At 39.4% G+C, this 24656-nt stretch overlaps 1 protein-coding gene across 1 annotated transcript in view; it reads right to left on the bottom strand.

Annotated features, from left to right (window-relative positions):
- The window catches only part of LOC105008828 (NLR family CARD domain-containing protein 3-like), a 32584-nt gene extending 11681 nt beyond the window's left edge, over positions 1-20903 (bottom strand). Inside the window, exons 1-6 of the mRNA XM_034294946.1 lie at positions 20813-20903; positions 12132-12253; positions 11834-11950; positions 10916-11032; positions 5282-5469; positions 1712-3500 (exon numbers count right to left, since the gene is read on the bottom strand). Coding sequence (XP_034150837.1) covers positions 1712-3500; positions 5282-5469; positions 10916-11032; positions 11834-11950; positions 12132-12214 — 2294 coding nt within the window. The 5' untranslated portion in view covers positions 12215-12253; positions 20813-20903. The remainder of the gene's footprint in view (positions 1-1711; positions 3501-5281; positions 5470-10915; positions 11033-11833; positions 11951-12131; positions 12254-20812) is intronic.
- Between the last annotated feature and the right edge of the window lie 3753 nt (positions 20904-24656).

Below are 24656 nucleotides of genomic sequence, written 5' to 3'. Positions count from 1 at the left end.
TCTGCTCCCCATGAGGAAAGCCATACAAACTTGTGTGTGTGTGTGTGTGTCTTTCTTTGTGTGTGAGGAGAGGAGAAGCAGGAATGATAATAAACTGACAAAGAGGGGTTGATCTGTGGACATCAGAGGGTTCAAATTAAGATTAGTTTGAATGGCTGATAAACCTGGAAAGTAGGACTGCAAGATTATTAGACAAATTCAATTTACATACAATCTATTCTGTTTTCATCATATTGCCTATTAGCCTACATTCAGTATGTTTGGAAACTCTGAACTGTCTCACACATTATCTAAAACATTTCTGATCCCACAGACTGCAGTGAGCCTATTCAGTAAACCAACCCAAAGGTGAAAAAATCTTAAGTCTCTGAATATTTCAAATAGATAAAAAATGAAACCAAATGTCGTATATGGGCTCAGAATTGGCTTTCTCAGTGGGCACTTCCACTATGACTTGGTTTTCCTCACATTTATTTGTTTTCTTAACTGTGCTTCCAGTAAACTAAACAAATATGCAACAATTCCTAAAATGTTACTGTGTTAAAGATCATAAAAGGAAATCAGTCACTTAACAGATCAATGTAACAGAAAACACTACATATATTGTGAGTCATGTTTTTTCTTTTCCTTACTAAAAAAATCCACCATTTCATGCATAGAATAATCGATTATTATAATGTAATAATATGTTGTGTTTTTTATGGAGGCCCTGCAGGTTGTGGAGTGTTTCACCTCCATGTCTGATAGGATGTCTGGTGGGGCTTCATCTATCAGGAGGTTGGGGACTTTGTCCTGATGGGAGTTTCATCCATTGAAAACAGCAGCTGTTTTTAATCTTCTGCTGTTGTTTAACACCTCTGTTATATTGTTATAATGTTAATCATCATTATAATGTATTGAGAAAACTAAACTACTAAGCCCCCAGGTCATCTGATGCTGGCTTATTAGTTCCCAAGAGTTAAACCAATGTGGAGAGGAAGCCTTCTGTTACTATGCCACTTATAGCAGGAATAAACTTCCAGAACATATTAGAAATGCCCAAACTGTAACCACTATAAAACTAAGCCAAAAAAATCTGTTCTGTGCTGTATATATTTACATTTTGCAGACTGTTTGAATTGTTCTTAATTTTTTAATGAGAATCTTTTTCTGTTTTTAACTTATTAAGATTGTTTTTATCTTTAATTGTATTTTTGTTGAATCTAAAGCACTTTGAGTTGCATTTTGTATGAAAATGTGCTATACAAATAAACTTGACTTGATTTTACTATTACTCACCTCAGAGTCTCCACTCTACATTGTGGATCTTCCAAAATAGCAGAGAGATCCATCACTCCTGAATCCTCTGGCTGATTGTAACTCAGATCCAGGTCTTTAAGGTGTGAGGGGTTTGACTTCAGAGATGAGACCAGAGAAGCACAGCCATTCTTTGTAATTCTACAACCTGACAGTCTGGGGAGAGATTATCTTGATGTCACAAACAAAATAACATGATGTCACAAATAGCCTCTATAGATTAATTACATCATTGTCAATTCAACGCTACTGTAGGACATACTTTTATAACTTACATTGTAATACATGACACTAGATTGTAACTCCCTGTACATATAATCATTAATGTTGTCACACCAGTAGCCCGCTGGAGACACATTTGTAGTTTCTGTGTGTTGGAGTGGGGGGGGGGGGTAATTTACATTACTTTACTTACAGAGCAGTTCGGCAGGTTTTGATCACTGGCATCAACCCCAGAAGCCCTTTCTCGGATGTGGAATATTTCTTCAGTTCAAACACATCAATCTCCTCTACTGAAGTCAGTAACACAAAGACCAGAGCTGACCACTGTGCGGGTGACAGTTCTTCTCTGGAGAGACTACCTGAACTCAGGAATCTTTGGATCTCCTCCACTAGAGAATGGTCATTCAGTTCATTCAGACAGTGGAACAGATTGATGCACCTCTCTGAAGAGGGATTCTCCCTGATCTTCTCCTTGATGTACTTGATTGTTTCTTTATGACTCTGTGAGCTGGTTCTGGTCTGTGTCAGTAGACCTCGTAAATGCTTCTGATTTGACTCCAGTGAGAGACCCAGAAGGAAGCGGAGAAAAAGGTCCAGGTGTCCAGTCTTACTCTGTAAGGCTTTATCCACAGCAGTCTTGTAGAATGTAACTTGGTCTTTGACCTGCATTGAAAAGTTCCTGTTGGTTAATTGTTGTTCTTCCATTAGCCTCTCATTGTTGTTGATGAATGATAGAAAAACATATAGAGCAGCTAGAAACTCCTGAATACTCAGATGGACGAAGCAGAACACCTTCTTCTGGTTTAGCTCAGATTCCTCTTTAAAGATCTGTGTGCAGACTCCTGAGTACACCGATGCTTCATTGATATCAATGCCACACTCTTTCAGGTCTTCATCATAGAAGATCAGTTTGCCTTTCTGGAGCTGTTGAAAAGCCAATTTTCCCAGTGTCAGAATGCTCTCTTTATTCCAGTGTGGATCTGTCTCTTTTTTCCCATCATATTTTACATTCCTGTGTGTGGACTGAAACACAAGGAAGTGTGAGTACATGTCTGTTAGGGTCTTGGGCAGCTCTACTTTATCATCTGTAGTCAACATGAACTCAAGGATTGTAGCAACGATCCAACAGAAGACTGGTATGTGACACATGATGTAGAGGCTCCTTGATGTCTTTATGTGTGAGATGATTCTGCTGGCCAGGTCCACATCACTGAATCTCTTCCTGAAGTACTCCTCTCTCTGTAGGTCATTGAACCCTCTCACCTCTGTCACCTGGTCAACCCACTTGGAAGGGATCTGATTGGCTGCTGCAGGTCTTGTAGTAATCCAGAGGAGAGCAGAGGGAAGCAGATTTCCCTTGATGAGGTTTGTCAGCAGAATGTCCACTGAGGTTGACTCTGTGACATCACAACAGCTCTTGTTATTCTTGAAATCAAGGGGCAGTCGGCACTCATCCAGACCATCAAAGATGAACAGAACTTTGTAGCTGTTGTAGTTACAGATTTGTGCCTTTTTAGTTCCAATTTCAAAGAAATGATTTATGAGTTGAATCAAACTGAGTTTTTCACCTTTCATCAAATTCAGCTCCCTAAATGGGAAAGAAAATACATATTGAACCTCCTGATTGGCTTTTCCTTCAGCCCAGTCCAGAATGAACTTCTGCACAGAGACTGTTTTTCCAATCCCAGCAACCCCCTTTGTCAGCACAGTTCTGATAGGTTTGTCGTGTCCAGGTGTGGGTTTGAAGATGTCGTTGCATTTAATTGCTGTCTCTGGTCTCTCTTGTTTCCTGGTTGTCTTAATCTGTCTCACCTCATGTTCATTACAGACCTCTCCCTTTCCACCCTCTGTGATGTAGAGCTCTGTGTAGATCTTGTTAAAAAGTACTGGGTTCCCTTGTTTAGCGATACCCTCAAATAAAAACGGAAACTTCTTCTTCAGATTAGATTTGAGATCACACTGGCAAATCATAGCAAGCTCATCTGAGTAAAGAAATAACAAGAAATTGGGTCTATAAACAAAGATGGTATTATAGGATTGTATTATAATCATCTCTGTCTCCTCACTCTCTGTCTTCCATGTTAAATACACTGCTCAAAAAAATTTAAGGAACACGTAATCATTCACAGTATAACACCAAGTCAATTAAACTTCATGGATATCAATCTGTCCAGTAAGGAAGCATAAGCAATTGTAAATCAATGTCACCTGTTTTGGTGCATATGAAAGTGAAAACAGCTACACTGGAGAGCCAACAGCAAGATAACCTCCATAAAGTAATGGTTTTGCAGGTGGTGGCCACAAACAACTGCTTTCTGCTTACCCTTCCTGACTGATTCTTCTCTAGTTTTGCATGTTGCTAGTGTCCTTGTCACTACTGTTAGCATGAGGTAGTAGCTGCAGCCCATGCAGGTTGCACAGGCAGTCCAGCACCTCCAGGATGGCACATGCATATGTGCCGTCACAAGAATGTTTGCTGTGTCTCCCATTACAGTTTCAAGAGCATGAAGGAGTTCCCAGAGATGGGCTGTCATACAAGGAGAGCTGGACAGGGCTGTAGAAGGACATCAACCCAGCAGCAGGACCGGTATCTGGCCCTTTGTGCAAGGAGAAACAGGAGGAGCACTGCCAGAGCACTACAAATGTATCTCCAGTGGGCTACTGGTGTGCATGTTTCTGATCTAACTGTCAGAAACAGACTACATGAGGGTGGCATAAGCGCCCGAAATTCTCTAATGGGACCTGTGTTCACAGCCCAGCACAGTGCAGCTTGATTGGCATTCGCCAGAGAACACCAGAATTGGCAGGTCCACCATTGGCGCCCCGTTCTCTTCACAGATGAGAGCAGGTTCACACTGAGCACATGACAGATGTGAAAGAGTCTGGAGACATCACAGTGAACATTATGCTGCCTGCAACATTATCCAGCATGAGCGGTTTGGCGGTCGGTCATTGATGGTCTGGGGAGGCATAACCATGGAGGGTCGCAAAGACCTTCACGTGCTAGCCAATGGTACCCTCACTGCAGTTAGGTACCGGGATTAAATCTTCAGACCTTACGCTGGTGCAGTGGGCCCTGGGTTCCTCCTGGTGCAGAACAATGCCCGGCCTCATGTGGCCAGTGAGTGTAGGCAGTTCCTGGATGACGAAGGAATTGATTCCACTGACTGGCCGTCTCGTTCCCCAGACCTGAATCCAATTGAGAACCTCTGGGATGTTATGCATCCGTGCATCCGAACCCGCCAATTAGTGCCACAGACTGTCCAGGAGCTCACTGATGGCCTGACCCTGGTCTGGGAGGAGATCCCCCAGGATACTATCCGCAGTCTTATCAGGAGCATGCCCAGACGTTGTCAGGAGTGCATACAGGCATGTGGGGGCCATACACACTACTGAGTCACATTATGAGTTGGAATAGCCAGTGATTTTAAATGTTTACTTCGATTTTCAGGGTGAGTTTGAATCAATCAATCGGTTGGTGATTTTGGTTTCCATTGCCTGTTGTTATATAATTATGTTCTCAACGATTAACAATGTACAGTCATAATTTTGATCTTTAATATACTTCTTACATCAAGACCTGATGTGTGATTTATGTGTTCCCATCCTTTTTTGAGCAGTGTAATTCAACACATTACTATTAGAAGTGGTCGACAGGTTTTGTCTTAAGGTTGCTACTTTATTGTTGAGTTAAACAGCGACATGCAGCTTTTAAATGTTCCTCATAATGAAACATTCAACAGTAAAGTCAGACAACTCTTACTTTTCTCCCATGTGTCAGCAGGCTCCTGGTTCATGTTCCTCAGGACAAGCAGTGGGATCTTCAGAGCCCCTTCTTTGGCACTGCTCTCCTGCTTCTCATTTTCAGCATCCACACCTTCCTCATCCACCCTTTCAAAGCTTTTTGGGAGATCTGAACTTTGCGTTGTCTTGAACGTCTCCTTTTGGTTTCTGTCGACAGAACAAGATATTACATCTACGCTTCCAGAGTGCGTACTTTCACACCCATGTTTGTGTTTCCACTATCAGGACCGTAATATATTTCTATCCTGTAATCTAAAACTGAAACCTAAAGAAAGAAGAGGGATGAAGAGACATATGAGAAAGTAGAAATTGAGATGTGGAAATGGGTGAAAGGAGGAAACGAGGTCACCAAAAATGTTGTAATAAATGTTACCACTCATAATCCAGCATTGACTATTGTAGCTCTGCAACAGAAACATGTGGACTCTTAAATCCCTTTATCTCAAAGTTAAAAACCACTACACAAAAAGTTGATCATAAACCTTGACCTGGATTTTTTATTGTGAAAAGAACAAAGTGAGTCTGACTTTGAAGATAATGTTTTAGGAATACTTTTTCTGGTTCTGTAAGTCTCTTTCATTTGTAAAGGCAATGCTACAATTTTAAAATAACTAAAATACTTGTCATCTACTAAAAATGTAGTCATCTCATTATACATTTTACAGTATTTCTGAATTGCTAGAACACTAAAATCAATTTGCAAAACCAAAGTTGCAAGTGTACAAACCACTTTATTGATTGAATCACACAGTTTGCAGAACTTTAAACACTTCTCATGTGGTTAGACACAACTAGCAAATCAGAATCACTCTTTGTGCAAAACTGTAAACACATTGGCCCTCATTTATCAAAAGTGCGTACACCAAATTTCCAGCGTACACCTGGCGTACACCCAAAACCACGGTGACTTTGAGATTTATCAATCTGGACGTTGGCGTACGGCACTCTCAAATCCTACGCCAGCTCAGGAGGTGGTGTACGCACGTTTTGAGTTAGTGCGGAAATGCGCATGTTGAGTTATATGTTCTCATCATTTATGTTATATTATGTTGTTTAATTATGATACTGACTGTTGTATACCCAAAATTGTGCAAGAGTTAATTGTGCGCATGTGTGAAGAGACAGGACTTTTATTTTGACCTGTCTCAAGTAAAAAATGTGTAGCCGTATACTCAGCCCCTGCTGCAGTTCCCTCGTGCACTGATGCTATGCCAGTGCAGAGATGTAAACTGAAAATAAAACAGTATTAATAGTTATATTTGGAGTGATCTTTGGTGGATGGATGAACAAAATATTGCACATGGACATGGCGGAAAGAAATGAAACCTTAACAGCGCAGAAAAGAAAATCCTAACGCACTGACAAACCAAAAGATGTGATATATTGTGACCTACTGTAAAAACAACAACAACATAATTACAAACTTCAGTGTTTATTTTTGTGCAACATGGACTTCAAGGTTTCATTTGTGTGACTTTACCAAAGCATTTGACTTATATGTATTCCTTCAGATGCGAGTCTGTGCGCTTTACATGACGTTTCAGGGTTAGGCCCGGCAGTTGCGCATGGACTGGGTTCAGTAATAAAAGGCTTTGAATTACCAAAATATAATTCAGACTGACAAAATAATAAAAATGACATTCTTCTTCTTTTAGACAATCATAGAAATAATAATAATAACGACATTCTTCTTCTAAATAACAATAAACGTCATTGATAAATATCATGAAATAATAAGACGAATATTACAAATTGTCATGCAGTTATTAATGTGAATGAATGGTACTCCACATCACATCATCATCTTTTATTCCGCTTTTTAAACTGCCAAATGAAACAATTTTATTTCTTTCTACCTCCCTGGTGATCGTCTCAATCTCCACGTCAGAGAAGTTTCTCTTTTTTGCCGTCTTCCGTGTGTCTATGGCGTAAAATGAGGGCGTGGGGGAAGCGGAGACTTGAATATATAGGGGCGTGTTATTCTAATGACGATCGTTTTCATCCGCGGCCATGGGCCCTCATTTATCATTCTTGCGTGGAAACGGGCGTATATGTTGGCGTAAGATTTTGCTTACACTCTCTCACCGCCTGATTTATGAAGCTGTGCGTACCTTTAGAATCCAGTTGTACGCAATACCTGCCCTTGATAAATGCCGCGGCTGAAAACGATCGTCATTAGAATTACACGCCCCTATATATTCAAGTCTCCGCTTCCCCCACGCCCTCATTTTACGCCATGGACACACGGAAGACGGCAAAAAAGAGAAACTTTTCTGACGTAGAGATTGAGACGATCACCAGGGAGGTAGAAATAAATAAGTGTTTTATTTGGCAGTTTAAAAAGCGGAATAAAAGATGATGTGATGTGGAGTACCATTCATTCACATTAATAATTGCATGACAATTTGTAATATTCGTCTTATTATTTTGATATTTATTATTAATGACGTTTATTGTTATACGAAGAAGAAGAATGTCGTTATTATTATAATTATTTAAAAGAAGAAGAATGTGATTTTTATTATTTTGTTAGTCTGAATTATATTTTGGTCATTAAAAGCCTTTTATTACTGAACCCAGTCCGTGCGCAACTGCCGGGCCTAACCCTGAAACGTCATGTAAAGCGCACAGGCTCGTATCTGAAGGAATACATATAAATCAAATGCTTTGGAAAAGTCACACAAATTAAACATTGAAGTCCATGTTGCACAAAAATAAACACTGACGTTTGTAATTATGTTGTTGTTGTTTTTTTACAGTGGGTCATAATATATCATATCTTTTAGATTGTCAGTGCGTTAGGATTTTTTTTCTGCGCATTTTCGCACTAACTCAAAACGTGCGTACACCACCTCCTGAGCTGGCGTAGGATTTGAGAGTGCCGTACGCCAACGTCCATATTGATAAATCTCAAAGTCACTGTGGTTTTGGGTGTACGCCAGGTGTACGCTGGAAATTTGGTGTACAGACTTTTGATAAATGAGGCCCATTGTCATTCACAAAGCACATGTAGCATTGTGGTGCACTTCAACTCAAAATGGCACAACACAGCCCCAAAAGTGAAACAAGCAACACACTTGTCATCGGTAACACACAAGCACAAAAACACACCTGTTTCAAATCAGTAATGTGTTGCACCTAATCAGTAATCAGGATATAAAGCCATGTCACATCCAAATGGAACGTGTGATTTTCACAATGGAGGGCAGGAGAGAAGGAGGAAGTGGAAGTGGAAGTGGATGAGGAGACAGAGGAGGAGGAGGAAGAGACAGAGGAGGAGGAGGAAGAGACAGAGGAGAAGGAGGAAGAGACAGAGGAGAAGGAGGAAGAGACCGAGGAGGAGGAGGAGGAAGAACAAGAGCCATCATTTCCAATGAAATTAGAGCAACAATCATACACCATGTTCTGGTTCACGGAATGAGTATGAGGGAAGCAGGACTACGTGTTCAACCAAATATAAGCAGGTTCTCTGTGGCCTCCATTGTCAGGACATTCAGAGAAGAGAACAGGTAAGTGTACTATCATTTGTGGTCCCTCAAACTTACAGTACAGTATGTACAGTCGTGGAACGTCTCAGTACATTACTGTAACATATCTCTAGAAATGGGCTCTTTTCTTGCAGTGATATACGTGTATAATAGTATTTTATGTATTGTACATATTTGGTGACATTTCAATGCATTAGGCCTGTCTGTACAATTCTAACAAGAGGTTTTATTTGCTAGAATTGAACGACTGCCACATGCCGGTGGAAGGAGAGATATGTTCTTACAACAGCCAGAGACCATTATTGTCAATATGGTTTTTGAAAATAATCTCATTTGTCTGTGTGAAATACAACAGGGAGTTGAGGAAGACAACATGAATTTTGAAGGAATCAACAGTGTGAGTCTCTCCACAATTGACCGTGTCCTGAAATGCAACCTGATAAGTCTCAAACAAGCCTACAGAGTACCATTAGAGAGAAATTCTGAAAGGGTAAAAGAGCTACAATATCAATATGTACAAGTAAGTAATCATGTCTAGAGAAAATACAGCACTACGGAGTTACTGTACATATTTACTGTGTTGAATGTAATGCAGCACATGTATACAGAGGCATGAAGCCTGGAATGCTGTGTAATTTATGTTACTTCATTTCTATAGAGAATGTTTCAACTAGATTCCATGGAGAGGCCTCATGAGTGCATCTTCTTGGATGAAGCTGGCTTCAGTCTCACCAAGAGAAGGAGAGGCCGCAACATTATTGGTCAACGTGCCATTTTAGAGTTGCCAGGGCAGCGTGGTGGCAACGTGACCATATGTGCTGCCAACAGCGGCTACAGGGTTATTCACCGCCATGTGATTGTAGGGCCTTACAACACTGCCCATCTTATGACGTTTCTGTATGCTCTACAGCAGAGGTGTCAAACCGGTTCCACAGAGGGCCGAGTGTCTGCAGGTTTTTGTTTTTTGCTATAAATTGGTTCCCAGTTCAGACCTACACAACCAGGTGAGGGTAGAAACTAACCAATTAGTGACCTAATTAATCAATCAAGTACAAGGAGAGAGCAAAAACCTGCAGACACTTGGCCCTCCGTGGAACGGGTTTGACACCTCTGCTCTACAGGAAGCACTACTGAGACGTGAACAGAGAGGTGATGAGCAGGCAGAGCATCCCATGTATGTGCTAAAATGGGACAATGTGAACTTTCACCGTGGTCCTGGAATTCGTGAGTGGTTTGAAAATAACCCAGGTTTTATAAATGTGTGCCTCCCACCATACTCACCCTTCCTTAATCCCATTCTGCATGGAGGTGGAAGGTCTATGACAGAAATCCTTATGCACAGGAAAATCTCATTCAGTCAATGGATGCAGCATGTGACGACATTGGAGTGGAAGCGATTCAAGGTTGGATTCGTCATGCTAAAGGATTCTTTCCCCGTTGTTTAGTAAGGGACAGGATTGCCTGTGACATTGATGAGGTCCTGTGGCCTGACCATTCCCAGAGGCATGATGCTGAGGCAGAATGATTGCTTGCTATTGATCTGCTGCATATTTTGTTTGTGACCACATTTATATGTGTGCAGGATTGAGCAAGTACTTCATAATAAATAAAAAATGTCCCCTGCTCTGCCCTGAGTGCTGTGTTTTGCATTTATCTCTGTAGTGTGTAATGACTGCTGTGTAGTGTTCATGCATTAGCTGGATGTGTGTGTTATCTGAAAACAGTGTTTGGATTTGGGTAAAGATAACAGTTCTGAAGCAATTGTTTGATAAAGCAAGACAAGTCAAAGGTTTTGACAGTGTAGCTTAAGTTTGGTGATTTGTGTATGCAAACTTATGAGCACAATTTTATGCATGCTAGTACCGTAAACCTTTTAAAGGTTAGTAAGATTATCAAGTTTCTCAAAGGAGTTAAAAACTTTGAGCAGTGCCTCCTAGGTTATTTTGATCAAATTTCCAAATAACTGAATTTAGAAATAAGTTGAAAATATTTATGTATATAATGACAGTTTCTACTAAATTACATACATTTATGACATCAACTAATAGGGATCCAAATAAGAGATATTGTTGTTTACTCACTGACCATGACGCACAAGTTCTTACCTGTGTTCAGTATAAAGGACTCTCTCTTTGAACCGTATTGGTGTTCCCATAGACTTGTCACTCTGCATGGACACACAGCTGGGTACAGGGGAGGTTTTTCTCTCCTGATAGGTTAGGCTTCAACACAACAGAGACCAACATTACCTCTCTCATCTACTCTGATATGGGAAACATGCATTCTTAGAATGGCATTTCATTTTAAAACTAATAAGCCATTAGTTTTAAAAGTAAAAAGCCTTAGTAATTAAGCAATAGTAATAAGCCTTAATTGTATTCACTATTCATGATTATTTTACCAGAACAACCAATGACCTGGTCAAAGTCTTTCAACTGAGGGAGAAAACGACAACACACAATACAAATATACCTTCACTTATCAACTCTGACCTCTTCCTGCAGTGGTCTAAATAACACAGAGTGATTTAACTGTATCAGGTGGTGACTATTGAGAAATGCTCAGTGGGTCAATATTTGAATAGAGGGGGAATACATCAATAGAGGTGTCACAGCCCCATCCCCGTGAGCCGGTTTCCCTGTCTGTCTGTCTGTTTTGTGTTTGTGTTCCGGTTGCCGGGCAACGAGTGCAAGGCGCGAAATCCAGGAGCACCTGAGACAGCCTTCATCTGTTCCTTGTCAGAAATCAGCGCACCTGGTCCTGATCAGCCCTACACCACCATTTAAGCTGAGACCTGACAGCCAGTCCCTGTCGGATCGTTAGTCCACACTCGTATGTTGTGCTCAGGCTTCTGACTAGTCTCCATCTATTTTCCAAATAACTGAATTTAGAAATTAGTTGAAAATATTTATGTATATAATGACAGTTTCTACTAAATTACATACATTTATGACATCAACTAATAGGGATCCAAATAAGATATATTGTTGTTTACTTACTGACCATGACGCACAAGTTCTTACCTGTGTTCAGTATAAAGGACTCTCTCTTTGAACCGTATTGGTGTTCCCATAGACTTGTCACTCTGCATGGACACACAGCTGGGTACAGGGGAGGTTTTTCTCTCCTGATAGATTAGGCTTCAACACAACAGAGACCAACATTACTTCTCTCATTTACTTCATGACATCATTATTACAGTGTTAATATTATAATATCACAATATTGTTATAGTGTTAATAATATCATATCATAAAAGTATTGTTTTTGTGTACATCTCAGAACATTATTATTATAACATTCTTAAATTTATAAACCTACCTTTTATCTTTGGTTTCGTGTTCACCCGAGAGACTCATTTTAGAGTCAATGCTCTTCTCCTCTCTCTCCCACAATAGATTCATTTAATAGGTTAAAACCATTCCTCTCCCCTCTCTTTAAATCTGTAAACACATAATGGAAGAACACGTCCTCGATCAAGGCTTAAACTGTAAAGACTACAAAGACACACAAAATCTGGATCAGACACAAACTGAAAAGAATCACACATTGCCTTGAACAAACAAATACACATCACTAACAAACAGGGACTGATCATTTTAATAATGACACATTACCTTGAACAAACAACTACATTACAAACAAACAGACTGATCCTGTTAACAATGGCACATTACCTTGAACAAACAACTACATTACTAACAAACAGACTGATCCTGGTAACAATGACACATTACCTTAAATAAACAAATACACATCACTAACAAACAGGGACTGATCATTTTAATAATGACACATTACATTGAACAAACAACTACATTACTAACAAACAGACTGATCCTGTTAACAATGGCACATTACCTTGAACAAACAACTACATTACTAACAAACAGACTGATCCTGGTAACAATGACACATTACCTTAAATAAACAAATACACATCACTAACAAACAGGGACTGATCATTTTAATAATGACACATTACATTGAACAAACAACTACATTACTAACAAACAGACTGATCCTGTTAACAATGGCACATTACCTTGAACAAACAACTACATTACTAACAAACAGACAGATCCTGGTAACAATGACACATTACCTTAAATAAACAAATACACATCACTAACAAACAGGGACTGATCCTGTTTTGACTTCCCTCTTCAACAATATCTTACTGAAAATATAGGCAGACTGATTTACTTTGTCTTTGAGAACAAAGACTGACTAACAAAGCTTTAGTAGCAGCACTTAAAACTGTCATGGTGCGGTGAGCAGCAGCGCCACCGTGCCATAATTTCTCAAGTTCCCATATCTCACGAACACATCCCGGACTGTCACATGTTTTCAATCCTTCACACCAGGTCCCAATTTGTATTGTTTGTATGTGTTTAAATGTTTCCCCCCTGCTCCCCACATTGTGGATCATTGTTGCTGTTGCGTCTGTTTGTATTCTGGTGAGTGTTGTTTGAGCTACTGTTTGAATGTTAGTTATTAAGTCGCGTTGTCGCGCACTTTATTTTCATTCATAGAATGAGGTAGAGGTAATTTACCTCTATCATTAATAGGAAGGATTAGTGCTGTTAAAATTAATAGTTTGGCCAAATTTCTCTACCAGTCTTTCGACCTATCCTGTTGTTCTTGCCCAAGTTTTTCAAGTCCATTAATTAGGTTGTTAGTTCATTTATTTGTGGTGGGGTACCCAGAGTCAGTAGGTCTTTGCTCCAGAGATGCAAGTTCAGTAGAGTGCTTGCCCTTCCTATATATTACTACTGGGCTGCCAACGTTCAGAAGCTCCCATTCTGGTTGCATTCCCTGAGTACACTTTGGAGTCACCTAGACATACATGCACATTGTTATGCAAGTTCTTGAACTAATGTACCCATAACAACATCCACATCTTTAAAGGCCTTACTTTGCTCTGCTCTCCCAATTTCACCCTCTGGCTACACTGGTGATGCTTTAGTACAGTCCACACTATGGATCTGGTACCAGTTCCGCCGCCATTTAAAATTCTCTTCTGCATCCGCTATGGGCCCTATTTACAAAAAACACATACCACCACATGCCTTCGCTCTCTGGGCAAGGACATGTATTCAGACCTTCCATGACCTTTATGACAATGGTATTTTCTCTAGCTTCCCAGATCTGGCCTCTAAACCCTCTTTGCCCCATCTGATTTTTTCCACTACCTCCAGATAAAACATTTAGTTTTCTCCCAATTCTCTGGCTTTCCTGTTTTACCTGCAAACCAGACCTGGGACGCTCAACTGACTCTTACGCCCAGATAGAAAGCTGTAATCTCTCAGATATATTAATGTTTTATAAAAAAAAGAAAACATGAATATACAAACAAAAAAAAACATGAATATACAAACCTAAATCTGCCTGGGAGCAGGAAATGGGTGTTGAATTCATGAAGGATCAGTGAGGTGATAGACAGGGTTAACTCAACTACATCCTGTGCCCGTCTCAGACTTATAGTTTAAGGTGGTTCATAGGGTTCGCTTCAAGTCCAGACTGTCTGAAATGTACCCGACTGTGACTGAGGTTTATGACAGATGTCATACCTCCATGTGTCACCTTTATCATGGTTTTATCTATGCCTTAAGCAGAGAAGCTACTGGGACTCTATCTTCAAGTTCTTATCTAAAGTACTTCAAATTTGCCTGCTTCCCTGTCTCCTGGTAGCTGTTTTTGGTGTTTCTGGAAGACTCTTGTTTGACCCCAAACATGGCGACACTGTTCTTCCAATACACTACTGGCTCAACACAGAATTCTCCTTGATTGGGAGTCTTCCCAGCCCCCCCAGTTTCTCAATGGCTCAAAGACGTTAGAGAAAATTAAGTATTCTTTTCGGGGCTCTGCCAAAATTATTTTAAAGAGACCTTTTATTTCTTATTTTGTGTGTCTCCGTAGACTCCAGGAGTAGTTTTACACTAATGTTAGCCTTGGAATATTTTATGTTTTTATACATATTTTGTTTACTTGAACATTGCCCTTTTTTGTGTTTCTGTGTTTTTGTCCTGGTTTGTGTTTTTATTCATTTGCTTTATACTGTCAGTGTATGTTTGGTGGGTGGGATGCTGTGGGGGTGTTGGGGGGGGGGGGGGGGGTGTAGATGTTAGTGTAGCATTCATTTTGTTTATCTGTGCTGTCTGCATTTTCGTCACAGTTAATAAAAAAGACTGTTGAAAATCAAGAAACCAGACAAGCCTAGTTCAGCCAGCCCACAACAGAATGGCTGCCATCTCAAGATTCGAACCCGGGTCGCCCACATGAAAGGCTGTGTCTTTAAGCCATTACACCACAGAGCTGTCAGTACAGCCTCTTGTCTATACTGACACCCGGCATTTGTATATCCTGAACAAATCCTTTTTTGCCATTGGCCATTTTAATAGTTCATCGGTCAATCATGAATGACATTAATACAGTTAAAATAATTAATGTTTCTCACTAATTTTACCTCCACCACAAACAGCGTCTATGTATGCCGTTTGCCACTGGCTGTTTTAACAGCATATTAGCCTGTAATAAGCTTTACCGGTATCTACAAAATTAGTGGAATAGTCATAAGAATTGAGCAATTGCAAGCGAGGCTGCCAAAGCTATTTCATTTCATGGCATAAGAACATATTTTTTTCTTTCATGGCAAAACAACATACTTTTTTCTTCCATTTGTGAATTACATCTATACAGTAACTATCAATAAAGGTGACGATAACTAACTTTTTCATCAAGTGAAAAGATGAGATAATCGTGGAAACTACCACAAATATGGAGAAATGTTGTTGCTCTCAATAGATTCAAACTTTGCTCTTCTACTTGAGAGGCGCTGTCTTTAACCACTACGCCACGGCATTACACGTTTCAGCAGTTGCTAGACTCCATTGATGATTGTGTTAAACTGATGAATGTTTCTTATTTAGTTTACCTCCACCATAGCGTCTATGAACTGTATTGCTTTTGCCACTGGCGTTTTAACCGCTTATTAGCCAGTAATAGGCTTACTATTTTCTACTAACTTCCTAGGAATAATCATAAGAATTGAGCAATTGGTAGCGAGACTGAAGATACATTTTTACTTGCCAGAAACAGACACAATATAACCGTATACAGATTCAGTTAAGGCTTACTATAACGTAACTACTGTATGTTAAGCCAGCAAATGTGTATGTCAATACGGAATCATTAATAATGCGTACATCGCTTCGTCTGCGAGGAGATACAAACTCTGGACCTATAATTCACAAGTCTGCTTCTCTGACCAATACGCTATTTAACAAGGGTGAGTCAGTCACTCACTGAGTAAGAGACATTCACTTTTCTTAGCCAGCTCTGCCTACTCGGTCTGGCAAAAAACACAAAGCAAAACGGCATGGAGTCGATCCAGATATCACAACTGGAAATACAAAGGGAACAGGTCACCTGGCAGTGATGGGATTCATAAAACACACAGTTGTGATTGGAAGGTAATGATTAAACATCCTGAATTTCTTTCAATTTCAGTTGGAATTTAACACTAAATCTGTGCCACTAGTAAAAACAGTCATGGGTGGTAACTGAACAATTGAATGGAAAAGGCAAAGCACACTGGGAAAATTAGATTATAAGCATGGTTTAGTGGAGGTGTGATATTCACTTAGGTATTTGTTGGTCACCATGAGTGGAAAATTTGGAGCACTTTATAAATACTATGGTAGGACTCAGAGCAGTGGCTCATAATTACTTATCAACAAAAGGGATACTTTCACACCATACAATGTATTAAAAAATGCTTTGAAACTGAACAGATGTTTTCATCAACAGCATTTGACAGGTTAGGCTAGATCACAACAAAGTCTGTTCAGTCTTTGGATGTAAACCCAAAATACAGTATTTCATTAAAATGAAGAAACTCACAGCACAACACACTAATTAGGACACTTTCTGCAGACCAGAACTAACAACTGATTTCAAAACACTTTGCTTTGACCGAAAGTTTACTAACTAAACTAGAACGCACATTTCCATGATGGTGGCAAAATGTTCAAGCAGTACAGTTCGGAAATGTTTGCTGCTTTTAGGTGAGTAGTGTGACATATTTTCATCATTCAATGAACATGCACAAACATAGAGGAATGAAATACTATTCTAAAACAGTAATTGAAATAAGGCATGGTAGGAAATAAAATGAATGGTGTTGGGTATGCATGAAATTCAGACACACTGTATAAAAGGATGCAATACATACGATTTTCACTGCACTACTAGCATACAAACATTCAAAATAGTTGTTGGTTACAGGCACTTCTACACAATGCACCTTTAAGGTTAATTCAGACCCTCAAAATAAAGCATTTGCAATACATCGTATTGTTTTGAATATTTTTTAAGACAATATATTAACTTACAATCTAACTTGTGCAGAGTCCTAAAGACCAACATTTGATGAATGTAACACCCATGTTTGTGTCACTAGAAAATAAATGGGTAATTACTAAAATTCATACGTTGAGAAATAAGATTTAACGGCAACATCCTGTAAATCTCACATATGGTAAGTCTACTGTTTAATTACAGTATTTTGCTGGCAAACCAGCTGCCAGTACTTTACTGTATATTGAAATATTTGCAGTAAATGGCTGTATTTCTGAAAGATTCTGTAAAAAAGCAAGTACGATAGATTGCTTGAGGAAGACATTTTGATTAGTTAATACAGACCCAGTCACTGTCTAACCCCTAGTTAATACAGACCCAGTCACTGTCCAACCCCTAGTTAATACAGACCCAGTCACTATCCAACCCCTAGTTAATACAGACCCAGTCACTATCCAACCCCTAGTTAATACAGACCCAGTCACTGTCCAACCCCTAGTTAATACAGACCCAGTCACTGTCCAACCCCTAGTTAATACAGACCCAGTCACTGTCCAACCCCTAGTTAATACAGACCCAGTCACTGTCCAACCCCTAGTTAATACAGACCCAGTCACTGTCCAACCCCTAGTTAATACAGACCCAGTCACTGTCCAACCCCTAGTTAATACAGACCCAGTCACTGTCCAACCCCTAGTTAATACAGACCCAGTCAATGTCCAACCCCTAGTTAATATAGACCCAGTCACTGTCCAACCCCTAGTTAATACAGACTCAGTCACTGTCCAACCCCTAGTTAATACAGACCCAGTCACTGTCCAACCCCTAGTTAATACAGACCCAGTCACTGTCCAACCCCTAGTTAATACAGACCCAGTCACTGTCCAACCCCTAGTTAATACAGATTCAGTCACTGTTTAACCCCTAGTTAATACAGATTCAGTCACTGTTTAACCCCTAGTTAATACAGACCCAGTCACTGTCCAACCCCTAGTTAATACAGACCCAGTCACTGTCCAACCCCTAGTTAATACAGACCCAGTCACTGTCCAACCCCTAGTTAATACAGACCCAGTCACTGTCCAACCCCTAGTTAATACAGACCCAGTCACTGTCCAACCCCTAGTTAATACAGACCCAGTCAATGTCCAACCCCTAGTTAATACAGACCCAGTCACTGTCCAACCCCTAGTTAATACAGACCCAGTCACTGTCCAACCCCTAGTTAATACAGACCCAGTCACTGTCCAACCCCTAGTTAATACAGATTCAGTCACTGTTTAACCCCTAGTTAATACAGATTCAGTCACTGTTTAACCCCTAGTTAATACAGACCCAGTCACTGTCCAACCCCTAGTTAATACAGACCCAGTCACTGTCCAACCCCTAGTTAATACAGACCCAGTCACTGTCCAACCCCTAGTTAATACAGACCCAGTCACTATCTAACCCCTAGTTAATACAGACCCAGTCACTCTCCAACCCCTAGTTTATACAGACCCAGTCACTGTCAAACCCCTAGTTAATACAGACTCAGTCACTGTCCAACCCCTAGTTAATACAGAACCAGTCACTGTCAAACCCCACACTCCCCACTAGAGAAATATCAGTCCTATCACCACATCATAACAGTCCTAATAATCAGTTGCCAGTGAATACCAGTGAAGGACAGACACATACTCAGAATATCAACATGATTTTAAATGTCATAATGATCAGTACAAAAATATCCATATCTCTGATTGGCTCTAAACATTAACATTAATATTTCATGTGTTGACATTCCATTCATGGGTTTCATGGGACGTTCATAATTGAAGAACTTTAGGCGTTTAAGGACATTCATGCATTACAAGGTGAGAACAATAAATACAGTGAAAAAAACAGAACAATAAACCAGAACTGAAATACATAGAACAGAGAAACCTAACAGTTATAATACTGGTGTGTATACTTCTTACAGCCTTCATAAACTAAATGTAGTATCTGCTTGCAGTATCAGTAAAAACCCACTCTGCTACATTCTGTTCAGTTCATTTAGTGATGCACATTACCATTCAATGTATGAGGAAATACTGTTGTTTTCTTACTTAACATTCCTTGTAGAAGTGAACTTCTGAATACTCTGTGTATGTGCTATTTGTTTTACTAATATTGTTACAGGCATTTTTTTCATTTAAATTAAAACTATAGAAATACAATTTGTATTCGTAGTTGTAATGGTTCGGTTGAACTGTGGATACATTGAGTACATAAGTTATAACTTTCCCATAGAGAATAATTTCCCATAGACTAAATAATTACTACTGGAAACTATAGGTGTTTAATCCTCCTCAGTACCACATCATTACTACTGGAAACTATAGGTGTTTAATCCTCCTCAGTACCACATCATTACTACTGGAACCTATAGGTCTTTAATCCTCCTCAGTACCACATCATTACTACTGGAACCTATAGAACCTATAGGTCTTTAATCCTCCTCAGTACCACATCATTACTACTGGAACCTATAGGTCTTTAATCCTCCTCAGTACCACATCATTACTACTGGAACCTATAGGTCTTTAATCCTCCTCAGTACCACATCATTACTACTGGAACCTATAGAACCTATAGGTCTTTAATCCTCCTCAGTACCACATCATTACTACTGGAACCTATAGGTCTTTAATCCTCCTCAGTACCACATCATTACTACTGGAATCTATAGGTCTTTAATCCTCCTCATCAGTACCACATCATTACTACTGGAACCTATAGGTCTTTAATTCTCCTCAGTACCACATCATTACTACTGGAACCTATAGGTCATTAATCCTCCTCAGTACCACATCATTACTACTGGAACTTATAGGTCTTTAATCCTCCTCATCAGTACCACATCATTACTACTGGAACCTATAGGTCTTTAATCCTCCTCAGTACCACATCATTACTACTGGAACCTATAGAACCTATAGGTCTTTAATCCTCCTCAGTACCACATCATTACTACTGGAACCTATAGGTCTTTAATCCTCCTCAGTACCACATCATTACTACTGGAACCTATAGGTCTTTAATCCTCCTCAGTACCACATCATTACTACTGGAACCTATAGAACCTATAGGTCTTTAATCCTCCTCAGTACCACATCATTACTACTGGAACCTATAGGTCTTTAATCCTCCTCAGTACCACATCATTACTACTGGAATCTATAGGTCTTTAATCCTCCTCAGTACCACATCATTACTACTGGAATCTATAGGTCTTTAATCCTCCTCATCAGTACCACATCATTACTACTGGAACCTATAGGTCTTTAATTCTCCTCAGTACCACATCATTACTACTGGAACCTATAGGTCATTAATCCTCCTCAGTACCACATCATTACTACTGGAACTTATAGGTCTTTAATCCTCCTCATCAGTACCACATCATTACTACTGGAACCTATAGGTCTTTAATCCTCCTCAGTACCACATCATTACTACTGGAACCTATAGAACCTATAGGTCTTTATTCCTCCTCAGTACCACATTATTACTACTGGAACCTATGGGTCTTTAATCCTCCTCATCAGTACCAAATAATTACTTCATATGACTGACTGTGATATTAATGTCCATAAGCATGGATGTCTAGTACTCACCAATAAGTATGTAGTTTCCCTGTTCACCTGCTCTGTGTGTTGCTGTGTTCTCCCTCCTGTCCCTCTGACATCTGTATCTGACAGTAAACATGTACAGTCATGTGACAGACAGGAACACTGTTTTACCTGGTTGGACCGGTTGTTCTAGTTGGGCACATTCTGATGAGGAACCTTTTGTCACTCATGTCACACCCTCTGGTCGGTAACCTACTGTCTTGTCCTCTGGTAGGTAACCTACTGTCTTGTCCTCTGGTAGGTAACCTACTGTCTTGTCCTCTGGTAGGTAACCTACTGTCTTGTCCTCTGGTTGCTAACCTACTGTCTTGTCCTCTGGTATGTAGTCAACTTTCTTGTCCTCTGGTTGCTAACCTACTGTCTTGTCCTCTGGTATGTAGTCAACTTTCTTGTCCTCTGGTAGGTAACCTACTGTCTTGTCCTCTGGTATGTAGTCAACTTTCTTGTCCTCTGGTAGGTAACCTACTGTCTTGTCCTCTGGTATGTAGTCTACTGTCTTGTCCTCTGGTAGGTAACCTACGGTCTTGTCCTCTGGTATGTAGTCTACTGCGTTGCCCTCTGGTAGCCTACAGTGTAAAAAATATCTGTAGATTTGAAGGTGAAAAACCAGTGGTGTCATTAGGCCTGGCCGTCGGGGCTATAGGCCCGGATCTTTTATGAATATCCAAGGGTTTAAAATTGACCAACAATAATACTAATAAAAAATTGCCCAATCTATTCATCTACAATGCCGATCGCGCATTATGACAATGTAGACGTGTAGGAGGCTAGTGTGTACATCTAAATGTACATTTAAAACCCTGTACTTTCTGTCCCAGGCAGGGTTATTATATAATATATTTATTATATAATAATATATAATAAATACGGTAAAACATTTTCTACTATATCGATACACTGTAAAAATATATATATATATATTGTTTTTACGGTATAAAACTGCCAGCTGTGGTTGCCAGAACTTCACCTTAATAAATACGGTAAAACCTTTTCCACTATTACAATACACTGTAAAAAAGAAACATTTGGTTCTCGTTCCTTCTATATTCTTAGTTAGTTCATGGATCTGATCAGGTTTAACAGTGTAACTGTCAGATACAGATGTCAGAGGGAAAGGGAGGAGCACACAGCAACACACAGAGCAGGTGAACAGGAAAACTTCATTCTTCATGGTGAGAACTACACTGTGCCCAATACCCCTGTTTCGTAGTCCTAGTTATCTTGACACCTCTTATGAATGTCGCCAATTCCAGGCCAGTCGTGAGAACTACAGTCTTTAATTACTCAACACTCTAAAGCCGGTTTATGTCACAACTTTTCACGAAGAGGAACCGCAAAGGAACTGTCAACAGTCAAGAACAGTTAGAATCCTGACTGGCAACAGCTCCAGCTTGGGACATTCTTCTACTCTTCCCTACATTTATGGAAACCCCACCACCGGACATCAGGACATATCAAACACACCTCACCATTGTTACAATAAATATTGGGACACATTACTAAAACAGCAATGTAATTAAAGATAGTGTAAAGCCTGTGAAAGTAAAATGTAAATCTAGCAAGGAATTTACATGGCTACATAATGATTTGCCTTTGACATGGCAAAACATGGTATTTACCATGAGAATAATAGAAATTCACTTTACACGATTCATATTTTGCATTAGACTAGTTTGGGTGTATACATACCAATTGAATATGGCTCACATGATAACATATAATTTTTGTTTATCACTTAAAGCGCTTGCATTTGTTCTACACATTTGTTTTATCTGCTAGGGCTGTCATCACTGTTTTCTTTTTACTTTATAGGAATCTTTGCTCCAAAGAACAGGACAGTTTCAGCATGAAAAATCTTAGGAATTGACATTTTGCATATCTAATTACTATTTTTCCATCATAGTAATTTAGCATGTTATTATTTCTATAACATTAATATTTTTTTCAATCAAAACTGTTTTTTGTACTTTTCAAATGCATTCTCACGTTAAACTAACTGGATAAAAGGTTTGGTATAGTATCACCAATGGAGGTACAAGCAGGTAGGAGAAGCTGACCATGCTGAAACCTGTTTTTCCTCCTCTGCAATACATCATTATGAATTAAAACCCTTGTGTTCCAGAATCTACTCAGATTGGTTAAAACATGAAAACGTGACGGACTCACCATGCACTCAGTTCATTGGTCAGCTATGTCGTGCCTATCAGAGTCCTCATGGGTATATCCGCTTCTAAAAGCTGTGAAACATACTTCTGTAGACTGTGATTTACAAATACAAATAATTTTGTCACAGTTCTAGCGAAATTTTAGTAACAAAACTCTGAGTGTCCGTATTTAATGTTGGCAAGTGATATTAATGAGTAGCAAGATTCCAAATATCAAGTTAGTTAAACTACAAAAGTAATTTTTTACAAGTGTGCAAGTTGTCGCGGTTTTACCTTCATATAAAAAGGGATATACACCCATTTTAGATGTGCCCTTTTTTTATTTGTTTTGTAAGATAAATTAGTCATCACTTCCAATCAAATATAAAACAACTATTCTAAAAACATATTTTTCTTTCTACACATTTATAAACAAACCTGTAACTTGTTGAGTAAAAAAACAATAGTATTTCTTCATACATAGACTGGGGATGTTGTGCATCACTAAACCTAACGAACTGAATCAAATGTTGCAGAGTGAGTTTTACTCAAATGGTAAGCAAAGACTACTACATTCAGTTCATGAAGGCTGTAAGTAGTGTGACTCTGTAGTTTTATGATGTCATCGTGTAGACTTTTCACAAACTAAGATACAAAATACAAAAAATACAATACTAAAGTATTTTGATACAAAATATTTAGACATTTTCATCCAATACAAATGAAAAAAATCTATTTTGTATTTGAAATAAATATTTGAAATACATGCATCATAAATACTGCCCATCCCTGTCTAACACCATGTAGATACATTGGAAACCAAGTCTTAGAACTACCCTAACCTACCCAGTGGTTTTTGGACTTAATAGTAAATATTTCACTTTTTACCGTCTATAGGTCTGGCCAATCATTGGTGTCTATGAAGAACAAAAAACATACAGTATACTCATTAATGTATAGTGAAAGTGCACATTTACACCACAACAAGAATGCCATATTATATTAAAATAGCAAGCTATGTATGATCCACTCTTGGCCATATGAAAGCTAAAAGGTTTTAAATAAGAAATCTAGCTAACTGGCTACCAGTCTTTATGTCAGCTTCTCTACCCGCATTTTCCTATTGAACTAGCTACCATTTCCAAAACTCACCAAAAATTGTCAACAGTGAAGTTAACTAGAAAACGTTAGCTAAGGCAGTTAACGAAGGAGTACTGCCAACATTGATTCAAGGCAAACATATGTAATTTACTGATATACTGTACGGTACACTCTGCACCAATGGTGGTACCAAGTCCTTACCATGAAGGTGTTACGTACTCCGCCGGCGCGGACCCGCCTCCGCGCTCCACTGCTCCTGAACGCACCCCTCCCTCCACAGCTCATGAACGCACCCCACCCCATAATCAGATCCCAACCACCCTCATTCTGAGCACCTGTGTCCCCACCTGTGTCTGGTTTGTGCCCCTACTTAGTTTGGTTCATGTGGAGGGTAATGAGGAGGCAGATGAGGTAGCAGAGAAAGCAGTGCAGGAGGAAAGAGGTCAAATTAATGTGCAGTTTGGGTTACCAGACTACACCGGAATAATTAATAGGTCAGTAAAAGAAATGTGGCAAGATTCTTACGACTGTGAAAGGAAGGGGAGAACTTATTTTTCAGTACAAAGTGTGGTAGAAAAAGATGT

The sequence above is a fragment of the Esox lucius genome, chromosome 11 (genome assembly GCF_011004845.1).
Source record: "Esox lucius isolate fEsoLuc1 chromosome 11, fEsoLuc1.pri, whole genome shotgun sequence".
NCBI lineage: Eukaryota > Metazoa > Chordata > Actinopteri > Esociformes > Esocidae > Esox > Esox lucius.
The sequence above is the reverse complement of the archived record's forward strand: the minus strand, read 5'-3'. Positions and strand labels throughout refer to the sequence as shown.